The 20,002-nt window shown below is 34.9% G+C and overlaps 2 protein-coding genes across 2 annotated transcripts; both read right to left on the bottom strand.

Moving 5' to 3' along the window:
• Positions 1 to 1,471: 1,471 nt before the first annotated feature.
• On the bottom strand, positions 1,472 to 5,468 carry LOC135834192 (uncharacterized). Its single transcript, XM_065348034.1, has 2 exons — positions 5,208 to 5,468; positions 1,472 to 5,100 (listed from the first exon to the last, which is right to left on the bottom strand). The coding sequence occupies exon 2, from the start codon at positions 5,041 to 5,043 to the stop codon at positions 2,959 to 2,961; it is 2,085 nt and encodes a 694-aa protein (XP_065204106.1). The 5' UTR covers positions 5,044 to 5,100; positions 5,208 to 5,468; the 3' UTR covers positions 1,472 to 2,958.
• Positions 5,469 to 16,971: 11,503 nt separating this feature from the next.
• Positions 16,972 to 19,486, bottom strand: LOC135834163 (uncharacterized). The gene is made up of 3 exons (XM_065348004.1): positions 18,943 to 19,486; positions 18,677 to 18,810; positions 16,972 to 18,605 (listed from the first exon to the last, which is right to left on the bottom strand). The coding sequence occupies exons 1-3, from the start codon at positions 19,181 to 19,183 to the stop codon at positions 17,454 to 17,456; spliced, it is 1,527 nt and encodes a 508-aa protein (XP_065204076.1). The 5' UTR covers positions 19,184 to 19,486; the 3' UTR covers positions 16,972 to 17,453.
• Between the last annotated feature and the right edge of the window lie 516 nt (positions 19,487 to 20,002).

The raw sequence follows: 20,002 nt of genomic DNA, 5'->3' as shown, positions 1-20,002 counted from the left end.
GAATAAAAAAAGAATGTTTGGAACCACTGAGTATTATTTTCAAAAAACTTTTTAGTGTAAAATATCTGTTTAAACCCAATAAACGTTATGCGAGGTGATTTTTCTATTTTCGACTCTCAACTCTCAAGGGCTGAAATTGGAGGGGGGGGGGTTGATTTTTGGAAAATTTTGGAACCATAATTTTGAACCTACCTCTTTGAACCTCGCTAAAAAGCTTTTTACTGTTTATTAGTATCTCAGAGACCTCCAATACCTCCATCTTATCAGATTTTGAGCTCAATAACATTCTGCGCTGGTAGGCTGGTACCTACTCAAAAATCCAATTTTCCAATTTTTTGTAATTTCGATATTTTGGGAACCTCTGAAAAACTAGAAACCTGCAATTTTCGCCAAATGTAACTTTTTGAGGTATATATTCAATTATCTACTATCTAGATGAAAAAGTTTAATTAAGCTCTTTGTATGTTCGTAATTTTGAACCCTGTTTTATAGCCCCCCCCCCACTTTGGACATCCCTAAAAAAAATAAATGAATTTACATTTGATACACACTAGCAATTGCTCGATAATTTTTCACGTGATTTTTCTTGTAGGTATATAATTTTCAAAATTGAGCTCTGAATTTTGGGTCCAATTCTGAGATTTTTTTCTTCGAAAAAACGTTAAAATCACACTTTTAGAATTTCAACGAAGTTAAATCTCAGAATTTGACCCAAAATAGCTCAATTTTGAAAGTTACAAGAAAAATCAAATGGAAAATTATCGAGCAATCGCTACTTACAATTAGTGTGTTTCAAATGTAAATTCTTCAATGTATTTGGAAAAATATGCATAAACGCTGTTTTTAGGAGTGCCCAAAATGGGGGGCTCTGAAAAAAGGGTTCAAAATTACGAGTATAACAGGGAGCTTAATATTAATTTTTTCATCTAGATAATTGAATAGGTATATACCTACCTCAAAATCAAAACGTTATATCATCTTGATCTTTTTTTCAAATTTTAGTACCTACCTATCTTTGGAAGGGTAATAGACGAATGATGTCATAATCAGAGTTGCCACTTTCAAAACCTAAAAAATCGATTTAAAAACATATACTTAAGTATTTAAATAACCATGATCTCCACAAGTTAAAATTCTGAAAAAATTCTCAGATTTACTCCTTTTTGTGTAGACTAACATATCAAAAAATAACTGGACGGACATTTTTCTTTCGTTTTCGAGAAACAAATTTACAAGTTAGTTTGGCACTTATTGCAAGAATACCATCAGAAACCTTGGAAATGAACATTTTTGCATTTTTGAGATAGGTACCTACATTATTTTAATTTTACCAATGTGTAGACGAACATGTGAAAAAAATTCCCTCTCCCCCCCAATTTGTCAAGGAATGCAACTGAAATTTTCCATTTTCGGCCAAAACTCGACGTGAAAAACAGCATTTTGTTTTGAACTAATAAATGAATGACCGTAAAGTAAGTTCGCAAGTAAAATTTTATTGAATACGTTTAGTACGAGTATTAAAAATTAAAATGATACAATCGGTTATTACACACTACTTGACAATAAATAGGTACCTAAGCACAATAATTACAATAAGTATCTATCACAAAATGTACTTAGTAGGCTAAGAATAAAAACACAAAAAAAGTAAACGATATCAATTTGACAAGCGGGGCAGTCAAGAGCTGATGCGGACCCGGGGCAAATGTCATGTTAGGTCACCTTTTTAAAGCAGAAAATAAGTATATGTACCTATTGATGAGGTTTTTGAGAGGTGGAAAGAGGGCTGTGTCAAAGAAAAATTTGTCGACTGCTGTGAAAGAAAAATATCAATTTTGCTAATTGATATGGGTACAAAATTCATATGTCTTATGAAATTGTTTATTTTATTTTTCGGATTTTTGGAGGCTTCAAATGCGAAATATGTTTACCTACATATTTCAAAATGAGAAACATTTTTTTTTTTTTTTTTGATAAAACAACTCAAACACGACGGACATTTTACTCATTTCAACCAAGTCCTAAGTGCGTTAGAATTTCAAAAAATAACCCTATTTTTTTGTATCAAAACAAATCAAAATCTCTCAAGTTTAAAAAATATTTCAATTAAAAAAAAAAAAATAGCAAAACATTTTCAAAAATAACCCTGTTTTTTGCATAAAAATTTCAAAACAAATCAAAATTCACCCCTCAAATTGAAATTATTTAAATTGTTAAAAAAAATGGAAGTTTCATTTCTGTTGCATAGATTGCATAGCTGACCTCCCCCACCAAAAAAAGGCCCAAAACTGATATGATGATTCGAATTATACTTTTTTGATTACGTAGTTAAATGCCCCTGTGTTTTCAAAAATTTGTTTTTTCTTAAAAATAATAAAATTTTAAACATTTTGGCGCTTTTGAAGTGATGGCGAGAGAAGCTAATATAGATCACGCAATATTTTTTCGGAGTTCCAGTTTTCATCAGTCTCTTCTTTTAAAAATCATTCAATTCTTGTTGAAAAGTGTCCCTGGATTTTTTCGACCTTGGAAAACCCTTTTGAATGAAATCTAATCTATTATGTAATTTTTCATATTTTTGAAACGTGCCTCATGCATACTTGAGAAAGTTGTGAAAAAATTGGGCCGATCTCAAAAACCAATTTTGGAAGATGGGGAGTTTGAAACAAACTAGGTATATTTTGTATTAAATAATTCCAACGCGGAAAAAACTTCATAAAAAAAACAAAACAAAAAAACAATTGATTAATGATCCAGAATATGTATGTAGGTATGGAATATGTTTCCAAAAACTTGATCATTTTCAGATCTTTCGAAAATTCATTAAAAATTAACGGATCAATCGATTTTTTTCAGCTCAAGCTAATCCAAGATTTTTGTGCTTTTTGTTTACCCCCCTCCCCCCTCCTCCCCCGCCCAACAAAAAGTGATTCACACTTTTCACCAAATTATGAACATTTAGAGTTTGCACCGGGTGGGCAATTGAACAAGTGCCGGCACTGTTCTACGTATTCTACGAGCGAACGCCTTGAATTCATCATGAAACCGCTCTGTTAACTTCTCAATTTCGTCTTCATCCTTGTTGAAATACCATATTAAAAAATGATCCACCTTCACAGGAAATCTCGGTATACAACGAGCAAACACGTTGTAATGAGATCGTACTAGTCTTTTCAACTCAACTAGCTGAACTTGCATAATACTACGATAAAGTTCCTCAATTGAAATCGATCGCTTGTATCTGATAACTTCGTCTTCACTGCCCAACAACCAAACAAGAAATACTTGCAAATCGTCACTATCTATGCGCTGAATACTACCAGCAACAACGAGCTGCTCTTTGAAATATTCGAAAAAGCGTTTTTTCATAGACACGAGGACTTGTTCATCTGTGAAAAAAGTGTCGACGAATTCGATCAGGTGAATGAAGCACCACCCTTCACGAATACACTGGAGTAAACAGTTTTGGGTTACAGGTGATGATGTTAATTGGTTTCTGAATTCAATGCAGTGATCAGCGGCACCTTGAAAAGCATCGTCGATGAACTCATTCAGCAATTTATTCTTTACGATTACTTGGAGTGTGATTACAGAATTTTCTCCCACATAATTCGACCTTAATAATCGCACTTTCCACTCCTTTCTTTTTAGCTCATCGAGGCAGCAAAAAGACAAATAGTTATTCAATGCTTCGAAGTAACCATACTTTAGCATCCAGCCGCACCGTTCGGTGATTTTTTCATACATCGACATCATGTTTTCTTTAAATGACGTAATCTCATTTTCATTTCGAAAAGAAAATTTCATTATAACGATCAAATCTTCGACAGGTGCGCTATAGATCAACTTAGGCCAATTTTTATGCCAAAACGCGTTTCTCTCTTCGAAAGTAGCATCTTGCAATACTGTGATCAAAAATTTCATCCCACTGGTGTATGGTAGATACAACACCTTGAATTTGAATAATTCATCATCATATAGTACAAAATTTAACACTGATCGTTTGAAATCCTGCGCAACACTGTTCCATATCTCGCTGAACAAATTCGCCACAATTCTATATTCAAGACGTGCGCAGTACGTATTCTCCTGTCTTAGCATTTCATTAATAAGATGCGAAAAATTTCTCTCATTGATACTGCTCCGAATACGCATCCAACTTGGAAGAACATGAACTAGCCTTGACTTAGAAATCAACAGATCCCGCATAAAATTATAACCTCTTTCGGCCACGAAAATGTCGAGTTGATCTTTGTTTAGTTTTTGTAAAATATACCTGGCGATTACCTCCACATGCATTGATATTGGTGAGCAATTAAGTCTTGGTGTCTGCTTATCAAATGGTAATCGATTCCAAAAATACATGACAGATGAATCGTTCTCCGATCTACATCCTGGCCCAGTTAAACTAGAAAGCATAAACTCATCAATAGGATCATCAGGACAAAATATATACCCAAATGGAGGATTAGGAATCGTGCGAAATTCGTTTCTAAGGTAGCAGATCCAGTAGTAATGTTGCGGAAAAGTATTGAAATCAATTTCATTTAAATCCTTCGTCTCGCTAACAGATGGCCAAATTCGTTTAATATCATCTTCGAGGCAGTACAAACAAGCGAGCTTGAATTTCTCATCTTCGGTGAGTCGATCGCACAACATCATTCGTCTGGCTGTGCGCACTTCGTGAATGGTGCCATCCCAGTCCAATGCAAAATCATGGAACCAGCTTAAAATATTCGTCGAATCACGATCATTGAATACATTACCAATAAGGCAGTATTCCAGCCATCGGGCGATTGACTTTCCGAACGTGTCGACATATTCTTCCAATACACTGTAAATCGTCGATGACAACTTGGGCAGAACAGTTCTCACCGGAATGTTGTGCTTCTTCAAATCTAATTCTAGTACACGCTTACTTTCGAGGTGAGTGTAGATTTCTTTACGCCATAATTCCACTGCAACTACCATAGATGAGATTTTCTCCAGGTTGATAGGGCTGGGATAGGTCAGGTCGTACACATTAGACACGGTTTCAGTCATGTTATAAATGTTCTCGATTCGGTATAAATGGCTACGAATTCAATCTGAACGGAATATCTAAAATTCAATAAAATGCTTAGAACGATGTCACAGTACTTGATCGCGTAGTGCTACAACGAATACATGATAATAAGAATCTCTACGTAATATATCTAGTTACTTACCATCGAATTGGTTGATATCCAAATGAATCTACCAAATCACTTGGTGTTTATAAAAGACTTGAAATGTCTGCAAAATGTAGAATTTTCAAGCCAGGCGTCAACTCATGAATAAAAATGATGTAGAGAAGAGATGCTACTACAATATTATTATCATCTCTAATCAACACCTGTGATGATCAATCCGCGACAACCTGGAGTTTAGGGTAGTTACCTGGAGGAACCATGGAGGAACCGGTTCGGTGTAAAGGGGAATGAGGACGAAGGACCGGGAATGAGGACGAAAGACCCCCAACAAACTGGATGGTGTAACTCGTGGCAACGCTGCGCGCGGAGAAACGAGAATCATAATAGACCGGTGGACGTGCATAGTACTGAACCGCATGAACGGTCAGTTGAATGTAATGTTACCAACCTACGTTAGTTGAGAACTGGAATTACTTTCAAACTTTTTAAATTTAAAAAAAAAGAACACATAATTAATTAATAATGGGAGTGGGACACATATTCCGGAAGTGAACCTTTGTTATTCAAGTTGCTTATTGGATGTTTTTGAAGGGAATTAATAATTATGTTGTTTAATGTTTTTTAAATTCTAAATTGGAAACAAAAAAGTTATAAAGTAAATTACATTTATTTATTTTGATGCGATGCGAGGCATTCTACGAGTATGAGTCAGTTAATTTTGCATTTTGAAAAATGTACCAAATTTATTATCCTCAGTTTGTCACACAGAAAAATTTTCAGATACATACCTAGAACCTACCTATACCTACATACTTATTAGCAATAACTTTACTTAATTCTCAATCTCAACAAATTTTTAAAAAAACAGTCGCATGTTTGAAACTGAAGTATTCGAATATTTAAATCATAGATATTACATATTTTTGAAAACAGAATTCGAATTGCAAATACATATCACACTTGATGTTTTCGAAAAAAGTTTTCATTTTTTGTTCCAATCCAAGCCTACCTCTCGTACTTCACCCCTTTTTTGATTTTATAGCTGCTACTCAGGGATTTGAAAATTTTCGGCCAGTTATAAATGTTATAATTAATAGATATATGTAATTTAAATTTGATTTAAAATATTTTTTTTATAAAATCGCAATTTTTTAGTATTTTTTGCGCTAAACTTGAAAAAAATTGATGAATTTTTCATTTTTATTCGTATTCTGAACTTTGCCTGGATTTAAAGAGTCTTTGAAGGCTACGACTGATTAGGTATTTTATTTTTGAAAAAATGGGCAATATTTTTTGAAATTTCGCAGAACTGGGTTTAAAATGGTGCATTTTCAGGTTCGTTATTCAGGTTCGTTATTGTTATACACAGTTGAATAAATAATATGTACCAAGAAGTGTAGGTAGGTTAGGTATACATTATGTACACGCATTTGGACAATTTAGTTTTTAAAAAATTCAAAAAAAAATTACACTAACCTTAACCCTTGACCTGAAAAAAATTACGGTAATGTTTTTCGAACCCATAACCAAGAACCCAAATTTTTAATTTTGGGTAAGTAACCTGTAACTGTTAACCAAAATCTTTTTCTCAGGGACCTTCAGGAACCTATTAACCTTTAACCGAATTTTTTTTTTCGGTTCGCATCCCTGACTGCTACTTGAGCTGCTGTGTCTGTGTCCAAACATCCAAGAACTCGTTTTTTCTTGTTGTTGTTGTTGTTGTTGTTTTTTTTTTTTTTTGAATAGATAATGAGGAAAACTACGAGACTTTGAAATATCCGGAGCTTTGTAGGTACCTACCTAAGTATGTACAATAGCCATTTTTTCAAAAAAAAAATAATCAAGATCATTACAGCCAGCTCAAGAAATTGACTTTTGTTCTTTCAACTGTTTTGTGGAATTTTCTCATTATAGATTGGCAAATTTTGATTTCTTCAAAGTTCCTTTAGGCCTATGCTTTATATTCAAGACTTAAAGTTGAAAACAGGGCACATCTAATCGAAAAAATGATAATGACAAAGGTTGTTCAATGTTCAACATGTCAAGTACTAGTAGAATACAGGGGTTTCAAATGCCAACTACCTACTTTCGCCTACCTACTTCCTTTCAACTTGAGTAGGTAAATGAAAGTAAAAAATTAGCATTCAAAACTTTTGCATTCCAGTAGTACTCCGCATTCTAATAAACAACTTTTGTCATTATCATTTTTTTATTACACGAGCCCTATGCTTGGAAAAAAACAAATAAATAAATAAAAATTCTCTAAAAATCAAAATTCGTCAATTTAAATCAGCTCAAAAGTGACAAGTCATCTCTTTTTAGATTTTTGGCGAACGTTTGAAAATTCAAAATTGACGTTAAGGGTGATTTGTGCTTTTTTGAAAAAAAGTACGTACTTGATCAGTAAATGAACCGATTTTGGAAGAGACACTTCAAGAGTCAAGAGTGGATTTTTGACCAGCCTTTTAGAACTCCCCACGAGAGCGAATTCTGCCATTTCCAGCCATTCTGGAGCCCCCAGCGCGATTTTTCAATTTCTCCAGAATTTTGAATGCTCCAGAAGGCGTGAATATGAAGATTGGGCAGCTAAAAATCGAGTTGTGTGTTTTACTTGAACTGTTTAACGAATTTATTCACATTTGAGCTGATTTTGGATGTGACATCTAAAGAGCAGTTTTTTATCAGCTTTTTTCATAATAAAACTTCCAAAAAATCAAAAGTTTCCTGTTTGCGAGGACATTTTGAGAACTGGCACGAACCGCTGTATAGAGTTCAGAACCACCCTCCCCCCCCCCCTCAGTTCGAATTTCACTGTTTCGAATCGTTTTTGGAAACAGGGTGATTTTCCGAATTTGTCCTGTTTTATTATGTCATACGACAATGACCATACCATCATATTCAAAGCAGGACAAAGTCAGAAAATCACACTGGACGCTCCGAAAAGAGCTCGAAACGGCAAAATTTGAACAGGGGGGGGGGCTGATTCTGAACTCGATAAAAACGATTAGTGCCAATTTCCAAAATTTCCTCGCAAACGCGAAACTTAATTTTTTAGATATTTTTATTATGAAAAAAGCCTGGTCAAAAAACCACTCTTGAGATGTCCCTCCCAAAATCGGCTCAAATGTGGATAAACTTATTTAACAGGTCGAGTATAACACGCAATTCGATTTTTAGCTACCCAACTTCATATTCACGCCTTCTGAAGCTTATTCAAAATTCTGGAGAAATTGAAAAATCGCGCTGAAGGCTCCAGAATGGCTGGAAATGGTGAAATTTGGATTTGGGGAATAAATATCACAATATCAGTTTTAGGACTTACTCGTATTTTGATCATTTTTACTGATCATAGTGCGAACTTAAAAAAAAAAAAAACATGAATCACCAGAAACAGTTACCTAATTTTCAATTTTCAAACTTTCGCCAAAAATCGAAAAATCAAGCTGGGCAGCTGAAAATTTGGTTCGGGGGGGTTTAGACCATGCTCTTTCCAAAAATCGCGATCCTGTTCGAATCGGATGATGACACCTCAAGAGGTTCCCTTGTCAGTTTATCACATCAAAAAATTTTCGGATACTTACTAGCAATGATTTTACTGAATTCTCAACAATTAATTTTTTAGAAAAAATAACATACCTATTTGAAAGTACATACCTATTCAAATATTTAAATCATATTATTATGTAGTTTTGAATACAGAATTCGGATTGCGAATATCTCGCTTGATGTTTTCAAAAAAGTTTCACGTAATCGCTTTTTTGGTTTTTATGGCTGCTACCTACTCGAACTGCTGCGCCTGTGTCCAAGCATCCGGGAACTTTTTTTATTTTTTTGTTTTTTTGAATAGGTAATGGGGAAGACTACGAGACTTCGAGTTATCTGAAGCTTTGTAGGTACAACAGCCATTTGCGAGGGTGAAAACTATTTTTAAGCTTTTAAAATTTTAAGTTTGGAAATATTTTTTTCAGGATGTTAATATTATTTTGATTTAAAAAAAGAGAACAGGCTCACAAGAGGGCGAAAGCTCTAAACGAATTCTAAAAAAATGAAAATTCATCGATTTTGGGCTAAATTTCACAATGAACTCGAATTTGGGGTCAATTTCACTTCAATTACCAATTATAAACACCATGAATCCCTATATTATAATGTTGACTCCAAAATCCACCCCTCTCCCCAGAAAAATATTTTTTTGAAAAAATGCTTCAAAATGCTCAATGATAGTGTAGTGATGAATTCGTCTGCCAAATTACAGCTTCATTTTTCATTACAACCCAAGAAATTGATTTTTTTAAAGTTCCAACGCAGATTTCAGATAGTAAAATAAAGCCTACTACAGTTCATACACTGTACCTCCATATTTCTCGTTTCGATGAAAAACTGACAAAAAATGTGTTTTTTGGCTGTATTTTGGGCTCAAATCATCAGAATACGCTGAAATTTTGTATGTGAACCCACTGAAAGATTATTGATGCGCCTGTGAACAGTTTTTTTTCAAAAAGTTTGTTTTAGTGGGAGAAGGGTGAATTTACTGAATTTGGGGGTTAATTTTATGATTGGGATGCGGGATTGATTTTTGGGATGCAATAGCATCGAAATTTGAGTTTAGCGACCTTAAATGAAAGTGGAACCCATCTTTTACTGATCATCTCGGAGTATCTTGACCCAAAATAAATGAATTTTGATTTTTTCGAAATTCTTATTTGCTCTATTTTAAGCAGAGGACTTGTTCAATCGGAAAAATGATAATGACAAAAGTTGTCCAAAATGCCGAGTACTAGCGGAATACAGCGGTTTTGAAAGTTAATTTCCTACTTTCATTTACCTACCCAAGCAGGTAGAAAGTAGGTAGACGAAAGTACGTAATTATAATTTGAAATCCTTATATTCTGCTATAGTACTTGGCATTTCAGACAACTTTTGTCATTATCATTTTATCGAATAAATCAGTCGTTTTCTTGAAATAAGGCAAAAATGAAAATTCAAAATCTATTCATTTTTGGGATGATCAGACATCCATGTACGAAATTTCAAATTGTTCTGATATTTTCAGTTCAAAATAAATATAAACCCAAGAATCACATTTTTCGTGAAGAGGTGTTTCCTCTAAATTGATGAATTTTGATTTTTTCAGAGTTATTTCTTTCTTCATTTCAAGCATACAGTACCTACCTATATACCTACCCACTCTGTTTATTTGAAGTTGATAGGTGGGGTTTAACAATGTTATAAAATAATTATTTACTTTGAAAAGGTACTTCCAGTAAAATTAAAAATTACTCTTGGATTTTTTGCAGTGTTTCATGCGCATACCTACAATAAACATTTTAGTAGGCTACATCTCACGATTCCCTTATTCATTTAGCGCCAAACAGCGCATTGTTACGACTTACAAGTATTAGGAGAATGTTTTCTTCATCATGCAGTCATCACCAATATCCGTTCTAAATGTGTAGCCGCTAACTGCCTTCAAGGACACTCAATCAGCTGGGCAAGGGAATTTAGACAGGGGTATTTTTTTTACTCGTCTACTATAGAATTGACACTTTAAACCTACAAGATTTACGAGCTATAAAGTTAAGGTTTCTTTCTCTTTTTTTTTTACCAAGAATTGACGGTGTAAACTACGATCATTTGTGTGTTCATGCACAATATTAGGCACGTATGTTTTTATGCCGACGGTTGGGATCATTTTAGTAATCCTGAACATACGTCATTTTTTAAACTGATTTTTACAAGTGTTCAAAGAGACTTGAATTTTTTTTTAACAAGGGAACCGGAACCATCACCCCACATGATAATCTCCGAATTAAATCAAACTTGAACTGTTTGAAGTGGTGGAAAGAGGACCTCGAGAAACCACCATCCCCCAATTTTCAGCTGATGAAGTTGATTTTTCGATTTTTGGCAAGCATTTGTAGTTTTGTGACCACAGGTAAAGCTGTTCAATTCAGAAAACGGGGAAAAATTACAAATAATTATTCATCTCTTTATCGTATCAAATTCCAGAGCTCAAATTTTGGCCAAAGGCGGTCTTCATATATGATCGACCCTACCATCATTGACCGGATCAAGCAATTTGACCAGAAAAAAGGATTTTTCACTATTTTTTCTCATATTTTCTGTGAATAAGTACGAAAAAGTACGTTTTGCCTCATTATATGAACTTCAGCAGCTGAAATTTTTGCCGAAGGGTCTGTGCTTGATACCTAATTGATTAATTACTACCATCGGCCGTATCTGGAATAATCATGAGAAATCGAATTTTTTGTCCATCTGGTTGCTAATTCAAGCTTTTGGAAAACTTGAAAAACCAGTAAAATATAAATCAGCTCATCTAATGGAGCTCAGATTTTGGCATAATAACATCATCGTCCAAAACCGGCTGTCCGTTCAAAAAAAACAGTTTTTTTTTTTATTGCTTGTGAAAAAAATCGATTTCAGATGATAATTCCAGATCCGGCCGGCGGTAGAGTCCAGTCGATTAGATATCAAGCATAGACCCTTCGGCCAAAATTTCAGCTGCTGAAGTTCATATAATGAGGAGAAACGGACTTTTTCGTATTCACAGAACATGAGAAAAAATAGTGAAAAATCCTGTTTTCTGGCCGAACGGCTTGATCTGGTCAATGATGGTATAGGTCGATCATATACGAAGACTGCCTTTGGCCAAAATTTGAGCTCTGGAATTTGATACGATAAAGAGATGAATATTTGTAATTTTTCCCCGTTTTTTGAATTGAACAGCTTTACCTGTGGTCTGTGGTCACAAAACTACAAATGCTTGCCAAAAATCGAAAAATCAACTTCATCAGCTGAAAACTGGGGGATGGGGGTTTTTCGAGGTCATCTTTCCAGTTTCCACCAGTCCAAGTTTCATTCCAATCGCAGATTATCATGTGGTAGATTCCCTGTAAGTACAAGTAAACATTTTCCAATTCGTTTTTTCGTTTTTTTCTATTTCTTTATGGAAGAAGTAAGAACACTAGGTACTATGTAAAAATCGGAAAAACAAAAAAAATGACTAAGGCCGCTTTTCCAAGGAACCCCTTAATTTTGGGCGATAAAAGAATATGATTTTCAAGGATGTGAAGGTGATTTAAATTGTTTAACCGCTATTGAGTGTAAAAATTCAATGTATGTATCCACAATTTTGCTCCAAATATGAAATAATTTCTTACTGTTGCTGGAATAATTCCAAAAAATGGGATACATTTTCTAAATTACCCATTATAATGCAGTGAAAAACTGAAAAATATTGTTTAAATAAATAAATAACTTATCAACAAATTTAGATTTACAAATTATTTTAAAAATCGTCGAAAATCGTTTTATTTTAGTATGTAGTAGGATAAAATACCATTCCCATGTTTTTTGAGAGACTCAGTAAAAAAAAATAAAGCAAGGTAAATAAAAGGAAAAAAACGAATTGGATAAGTAAATTGTAGGTACGTTTCATCATGCCTACATAAAGCACATAGGCAACTCCTATAACAAATGCACAACGCGTGGAATGAGTAAAATTGGCCGTTTCACCATGGGTATCCCTGATATCTAACGTTGAACGAGTAAAATAACGCGAATAAGAAAGAACGATACTGCCGTATCCAGTTTCTATATACGTTCGCCCACCAGCCTACATTCTTCTACTTTCACAACATACTAGTATTTGTTGGGGGTCCTTCATCCTGTGTGCCATTCCATGTCTATGTCAACTCAACCAACGTTTTTGATTTCGCTCAATTTTTTTTTACAATATATACCCACCCACACCCAGTAAATAAGAACACCGCAAATAGTTTGGTCGTTTGGTCCCAGCCCACTCGGGGGGGGGGGAAGGGCTTCCATTATTATATTTTCACATTGTTTCGAGGTAGGTACTCAACTTCAGCAGCCCATTCCTCCAAAACTATGATACTTTGATCAAAACTGATTTCCCAGTTCAAAAGGGCATTGCATTTAGAACTTTTCAAGCATTTTGAAATTTTTAAAAATTGAAAGTTGAACTTTAAAATTGAAAGTTCAAATTTCAAAATGACGCTGTAAGTGGGAGCTACCATTTAAAATTTTGAAAAATTTTTCATAGATGTTCCTTTTGATGCTTTTTCGAAATATTCAAGTTTCGAGATGGGATCTTTTAATGGAGGGGAAACACCCCCACCCCCAATTTTGGGCGAAACTTTCGAAAGAAAATCTGGGGCATGTGATACATTGAATTGTATGTTTTTGATGACGCTGAACACGAATATGACGTCAGATTTTTGATAGGACCCTATCCATGGCCCCCCAGCACCTCCCCAAATGGGGTAAAAGTTCAAAATGGGGTTTTTTCGTGCGACACATCAAATAGTATGTTTTTGGTGACGCTGAACATGAATATAATGTCAGATTTCCGATTGGACCCGTCCACGGACCCCAGAACCTCCCCAAAAGGGGAAACCCTAAAAAATGGTTACATTCGTGTGACACATGAAATAGTATGTTTTCGATATCGCTGAGCACGAATATAGCCATAGTTTTTTGAATCAACCTCACCCATGGCCCCCAGAACCTTCCCCAATAGGTAAAAGTCCAAAAAAATTGTTGGGAGGTCTTGTATGGAGTCCAATCAAAAATCTGACGTCATATTCGTGTTCAGCGTCATCAAAAAGATACAATTCGATGTATCACATGCCCCAGATTTTCTTTCGAAAGTTTCGCCCAAAATTGGGGGTGAGGGTGCTCCCCTTCCATTAAAAGATCCCATCTCGAAACTTGAATATTTCGAAAAAGCATCAAAAGGTATATCCATGGAAATTTTTTCAAATTTTTAAATGGTAGCTCCCACCTACAGCGCCATTTTGAAATTGTTCAAATTTCAAAATGCTTAAAAAGTTCTAAATGCAATACCCTTTCGAACTGTGAAATCAGTTTTGATCAAAGTATCATAGTTTTGGAGGAATGGGCTGCTGAAGTTGAGTACCTCGAGAAAACGTGAAAATAATGGAAGCCCCCCCCCACCCATCCCTGAGGGGGCTGGGACCAAACTGATAGCGGAGTTCTTACTTACTGTGTGGGTATATACAGTATGACACAGAAGTAGTGCCCGGTGGCTTTTATTTCTAAGTGGAAAGAGCTAGAGAGATGAATGAAGCGGCGTTGAGTAGGGAAAAATAAGGGCTTTCAAAAGCAACCTTGAAAATTTCAGGCCCACGCACAGGGTGTCCACAAATTGAAAAACCGGTTTGGTCAAAAATTCAAACTGGTTTTTATTGGGGCAATGTATTCTACACACTAAGGCGACCAAAACGTGATATGAATTTTTTGAAACCGGTTCGTTGTCATTGATTTGCAACCAGTTGACAAAAAAATACCCAAAAATTGTAGATTGAGAAAAAAGTTTGAATCAAAACTTGTAGAGAGTGTAATAATCTTGTAATTATAAACACCCAAAAAAAAAAAAAAAAAAAAACTTGTAGAGCGTGAAAAATTACACAATTCTGTCAAATCACATTTTGAAACCAGTTCATTGCTTCGCATTTAGCAACCAGTTTTTGACAATCACCTAAAAATTGAATTTACTTATAGAGAAAAATGCATGAAACAAAATTTTGAAACGGGTTCATTAATTTGCAACCAGTTATCAAAATTACCCAAAAAATGGAGATCGAGAAAAAAGCTTGAAACAAAAGTTGTAGAGCGTGAAAAATTACACAATTCTGTCTAATCACATTTTATAACCGGTTTATTGGTTCGCATTTAGCAACCAGTTTTTGACAATCCTCTAAAAATTGAAGATAGAGAAAAATGCTTGAAATAAACGTTGTAGAGCGTGAAAAATTGAACTATCTTTGCTGACCAGATTTTGAAAATGGCTAATCAACTTACAATCACGTAACTTTTGATGGCTTGCTGCGATTTAATGAACCGGTTTCAAAATCTGATCAGCGAAAATGGTTGTACCAGGAGGGGATGCGCCCGCAGCTTCCACCTAATGGGAAGTTGTGCTCTGGAGGAAGTGGTATCACTGCCAATGGAAAGTTCCATGGAAAGTTCCATAAGGCAGAGACATCTATTGGGCTTGCTCCAAGGACCACTTCCGACTTTATAACATGGGAAGAGCCAACAGTTTTTATATAGCCGTACTCGCGTATAGTTGTAATAATTATTGTGCTAGGGAAATTGTTTTAGGCCTATGTGCCACGTACTGTAATGCCTCATTGTTTTAGTAATAAATTGTACTTTACTTGTTAAATACAATTTATTGCAAGTGCGCACCTCCGGTGATTTATTTATTTATTTTGAGTCGTGTATCGCGATACAGATTTACTCTGAACTCGTATGTCAGAGCGAGAATCTGGGTTTCCTGGATTCATTAATGTGCAAAAGGAAGAGGCCTTCACTTTCTGAAAGTAGAAGCAACCCCCGGACACCACATGGTTCAATTTTTCACGCTCTCCAACTTTTTTTCCAAGCATTATCAAAAACTGGTTTCTAAATGCGAACCAATGAACCGGTTTCAAACTGTGATTAGACAGAATTGTGTAATTTTTAACGCTCCACAACTTTTGTTCAAAACTTTTTTCTCGATCTACAATTTTTAGGTTATTTTGATTACTGGTTGCAAATTCATGAACCAGTTTCAAAATTTGATCAGCGAAAATGGTTCAATTTTTCACGCTCTACAACTTTTGTTTCAAGCATTTTTCTCTATCTTCAATTTTTAGGTGATTGTCAAAAACCAGTTGCTAAATGCGAACCAATGAACCGGTTTCAAAATGTGATTAGACAGAATTGTGTAATATTTCACGCTCTACAACTTTTGTTCCAAATTTTTTTCTCTATCTACAATTTTTGTGTATTTTTTTAAACCGGTTGCAAATTAATGAACCGGTTTCAAAAAATGCATATCACGTTTTTGTCGTCTTAGTGTGTAGAATACATTGCGCCAATAAAAACAAGTTTGATTTTTTTGACCAAACCGGTTTTTCAATTTGTAGACACCCTGTGCATGGGCCTAAAATTTTCAAGGTCGCTTTTGAAAGCCCTTATTTTTCCCTACCCAAGCCCAACGCCGCTTCATTCATCTCTCTAGCTTTTTCCACTTGGAAATAAAAGCCACCGAGCACTACTTCTGTGTCATACTATAGAATGACCCTAACAAGCCTTAAATATCTAAAGCCAAAAGTTTCTTCCATCCCTGGGATGACATAATTATACAGAAATTTTACAACATAGCTTTTTTGTAGAGAATGAAAAAATATGACCAACTGCAGTGTAAAAATCTTGAAATTTCATGCCTCTCGATTCGAATTATTTTGAAACATCCTAGGTAAAAAAATCTTTCAAATTGTAAAATTTTAAAAGCCACCAGAACAGAATATGAAATAAGTCATAAGTCATTTACGAATATAATATCAATCAGCGAAAATTGTATTTTTTCCCCAAGTTCCCTCTCTCACAAAACCTTTGCATATAAATCAATGAACTGTTGGCGGCTTAAAAACTGCTCAAAACGGTTTGAAACAGTTTCCAAATCGATTTGGCAGGACGAAAACAAGGTATATCCGAAATTTAAGCTTTCTAGGTTCATTTGGTAAAATTTTGATTTTTTCCAATTTTTGGTTCAAATTTGATTTTGAAACATTCACCAAAATCAACAAATCGACTTCAGCTCTTGAAATTTTGGCTGGTGATAAATTTTTGCATGTTCTTTCGATTTGGCTTTGTCCAGTTAAAAAATTTTCCTGCGAGTCTATAAGTCGGACTAATACGAGTGAAACAAAAAATACTCAACAAATTGGGCAATAAAACGATCAAATTTCATACAATCGTCAAAATATTATTTCTACAATCGAACATTAGGTACAACATAACACAATAACACAAATTGATCACAATAAAATTACATACTAAATTCGTTCCATTAGTAAACGATAGCAAAATTGATAACCAACATCGTGATAAAAATAAAATTCTCATACTTAGAAAGATCGAACAATTTTAATTCATCGGCAAATCGTTTTCTTAATGCATCAACTTCTTCTACGAGTACATCTTCGTTAAAATACAACATCAAAAAATGATCGAGTTTCATAGGTAATCCAAAAAAGTCATCGTTTACGTATAACTAGTTACAATTACTCTCAGCTCAACTTGGATCTCAGCACGAAACACATCATCTATACAGATGCTAATTTCTTGAATTCGGTAACTCCAGCTGCACACCAGCATGAGAAATAAATCAATAAATTAAAATAGTAACGAGCGCGAGCGTATCAATATAAAAATAAAATTCAACACTCAACTCTCGACCTCAGTCACTACAGATACAGAATCACATAAATTACTCAATATACAAGCTACTTGAACGGAGTAATTGAGTATGCTGGAATCTTTGTACGATGATTTGAGTAAATCAACAGAAACTGGTCCATTTATCAGTGAATACTTTTGTCTGACTGCTCCAATAGCTCTCTCAATTTGGGCTCTTACAGTTGAAACTCGTTTCGATAACTCTAATTCAACCGGATCCATCTCAGCTTCTCCATCTTCACAGGCAGGAGTAAGTAACGTAGCTCCTTTATCTTCGAACAATTCTTTCAAGCCTTTCGTAGGAAATCCTCCATTAGCCAAGACTACATCTCCGGGTTGTATTTTATCCAAGAACTTGGATCGAAGTGTTACCTCTGAATATGAAGTATCGCCAGAAAATCCTTCGGAAATGAAACAAACCACGCCAGAAGGTGTTATTCCTATTAAATATTTCGCGGTGTATTCCTGCTTCGGTTGATTTCTCGCAATCGAAGTGGAAGCAGTCTCGGTCTCGATTTCAAAATAGTCAATAATACAAACGACAGAATGTCCAAATTTCGATACGAAACATCGAGGCGTAGATAACTTTAAGCAGTCACGATCAGGCCAAAGAACGAGTGGCTTAAATGCATGTTGCAAAATTACCACTGTTTTTTGAAACACATCGATAGCAGTTCGATCTAGGATATTGAATCGATAAGCTAGATCTTTATACGTTAGATTAAGTCTAAGCTTCATTAAAGTTAATAATAATTTCTGAAAATTATCGAGTTTTTGAGCTTTCATTTGATACAATGCTAGACGAGTTGTTTTCAGAACTAAATCCAACATTTCCACGTTCGGTAGACCGGTGTAAAATGTCAATTTTGGTTTTCCCTTATCAGTGGAAAAGCTCTCTTTATTTAAAACCAATTTGTCTAATATCTTTTTTTGCTTTTCTATGGTTTCACTTTTTTGTTTCAGTTCACGCTTTGTATCTTCTAATTCCCTCAAGAGCTTCGAAATATTCAATTCTGTTTGAGTTTCACGTTCCTGACTGGATGGCTCACTAGAGCTCGATTCGACTGCTACGTCTACGTTACATTCATCGTTCACTGGTGGTGGTGATGGTGATGGTTGAGGTAGTGGTGGTGGTACTTCCTGCAAACCAAAATATTCAATAAATAAAAATTATTCGATCACAGAAATTTTCCAAATTTCAAAATACTTACAGCAGCCTTTTCCCGTCTATTCTGATATCGACTAAACCTTTGAACAGCGATAGAACGACGTGATTCTTTCATCGAAGGTGTAATCGAAGGAACCCAATCTACGTGTGAAACATCACGCATCTCCGCCGGTCGACCTAAAAATACGATATATACGAATACATTCATTTATTCATTGTGTAATGCAAAATAAAAATGATATTTTATCGATACAAATCCATTAAGAAAATAATTATATTGTGATATTCGTATAGGTATACTTTACTCACCGGTGATGAAATGCTCCGAGCATATGCGTCGTGTCATCAAATCTTCAACTTTTATATCGCCTCTTTTCAAGAAATTGAACCAGCGTTTTACCCGTTCATTGCTAATTTCTTTCTCTGTATTTAATTTTTTTACACCGATACGAAATGGGAAACGAAAAAATTTAACAACTTTGTCGGGTGTCCCTTTTTTGCTATCGCGAGAGGTACTTTTACACCCGAACACAGCACAGGTATTGACCATTGTACGATCGAGGTATTATGTTCGAAGTGATCAGAAATCAAAATTGTGTTCGATGAACAATTGAAAAATTAAGTTTAAAAACTTCAGAATTATACACGTGCTTAAAATATTCGCAAAAGTAGAAAGTTCGATTATACTTGAGTGTGTTGTTTGGTGTTTTCATTTATGTTTCAGTGATAAGGTGATAACGCGTAAAATAACGCGCCGCGCCGGCGAGTCAGTGCTGAGATATCCTAGAAACGGAATTTCCCATTCTTGAACTCGTAATATCCCGTTTTCCCCCATTTTTAAAATTTCTATTTCAAATCCTCTGTTTCTGATTTCCTCACTTTTTTTGAAGTTTAAGAAATTTTTAATTTTATGAAATTTAATTTTTATGTCCTCTTAGAATGAACGATGAAATAAAACTTTCCAAATGAGGAGGTTGGTGACAAAGTTAGACAAACCGAAAACCGAAACGCCATGAAGTTAGTTTCGAGAAAATTGAGGTTTTTTATCTAGTACAAAAATATGCAGCGCTGAATTTTCTACCTTACTGTGAAGTGTGGATGAAGTTGGGTATTGACTCTTATGGGATTTTTAACGCTCTTTTCATTGCCGAGGTCCGTTTCTCACAAAATAGTCCATAAAAGGGTGAAATACGCGTTCAAAGTTTTTGAGGCAAAACTTTGACTGAGTTTTGTACCCTTTCATGAACTATTTTCTAAGTAACGGACCTCGGCAATGAAAAGAGCGTTAAAAATCCTATAAGAATCAATACCTAACTCGATTTTTTTGGAAGTGGCGTTTGTCTAACTTTGTCACTAACCTCCTCAAATA

Source organism: Planococcus citri, chromosome 1 (genome assembly GCF_950023065.1).
Source record: "Planococcus citri chromosome 1, ihPlaCitr1.1, whole genome shotgun sequence".
Classification (NCBI taxonomy): domain Eukaryota; kingdom Metazoa; phylum Arthropoda; class Insecta; order Hemiptera; family Pseudococcidae; genus Planococcus; species Planococcus citri.
This window is presented reverse-complemented; position numbering and strand designations above follow the sequence as displayed.

Coding starts and splice junctions, on each gene's coding strand:
- LOC135834192 (XM_065348034.1), bottom strand. CDS start 5,043: ATGACTGAAACCGTGTCTAATGTGTACGACCTGACCTATCCCAGCCCT.
- LOC135834163 (XM_065348004.1), bottom strand. CDS start 19,183: ATGGTCAATACCTGTGCTGTGTTCGGGTGTAAAAGTACCTCTCGCGAT. Junction 18,811..18,942: donor CTCGGAGCATTTCATCACCG/GTGAGTAAAGTA, acceptor TCGTATTTTTAG/GTCGACCGGCGGAGATGCGT. Junction 18,606..18,676: donor ATAGACGGGAAAAGGCTGCT/GTAAGTATTTTG, acceptor TTTGGTTTGCAG/GAAGTACCACCACCACTACC.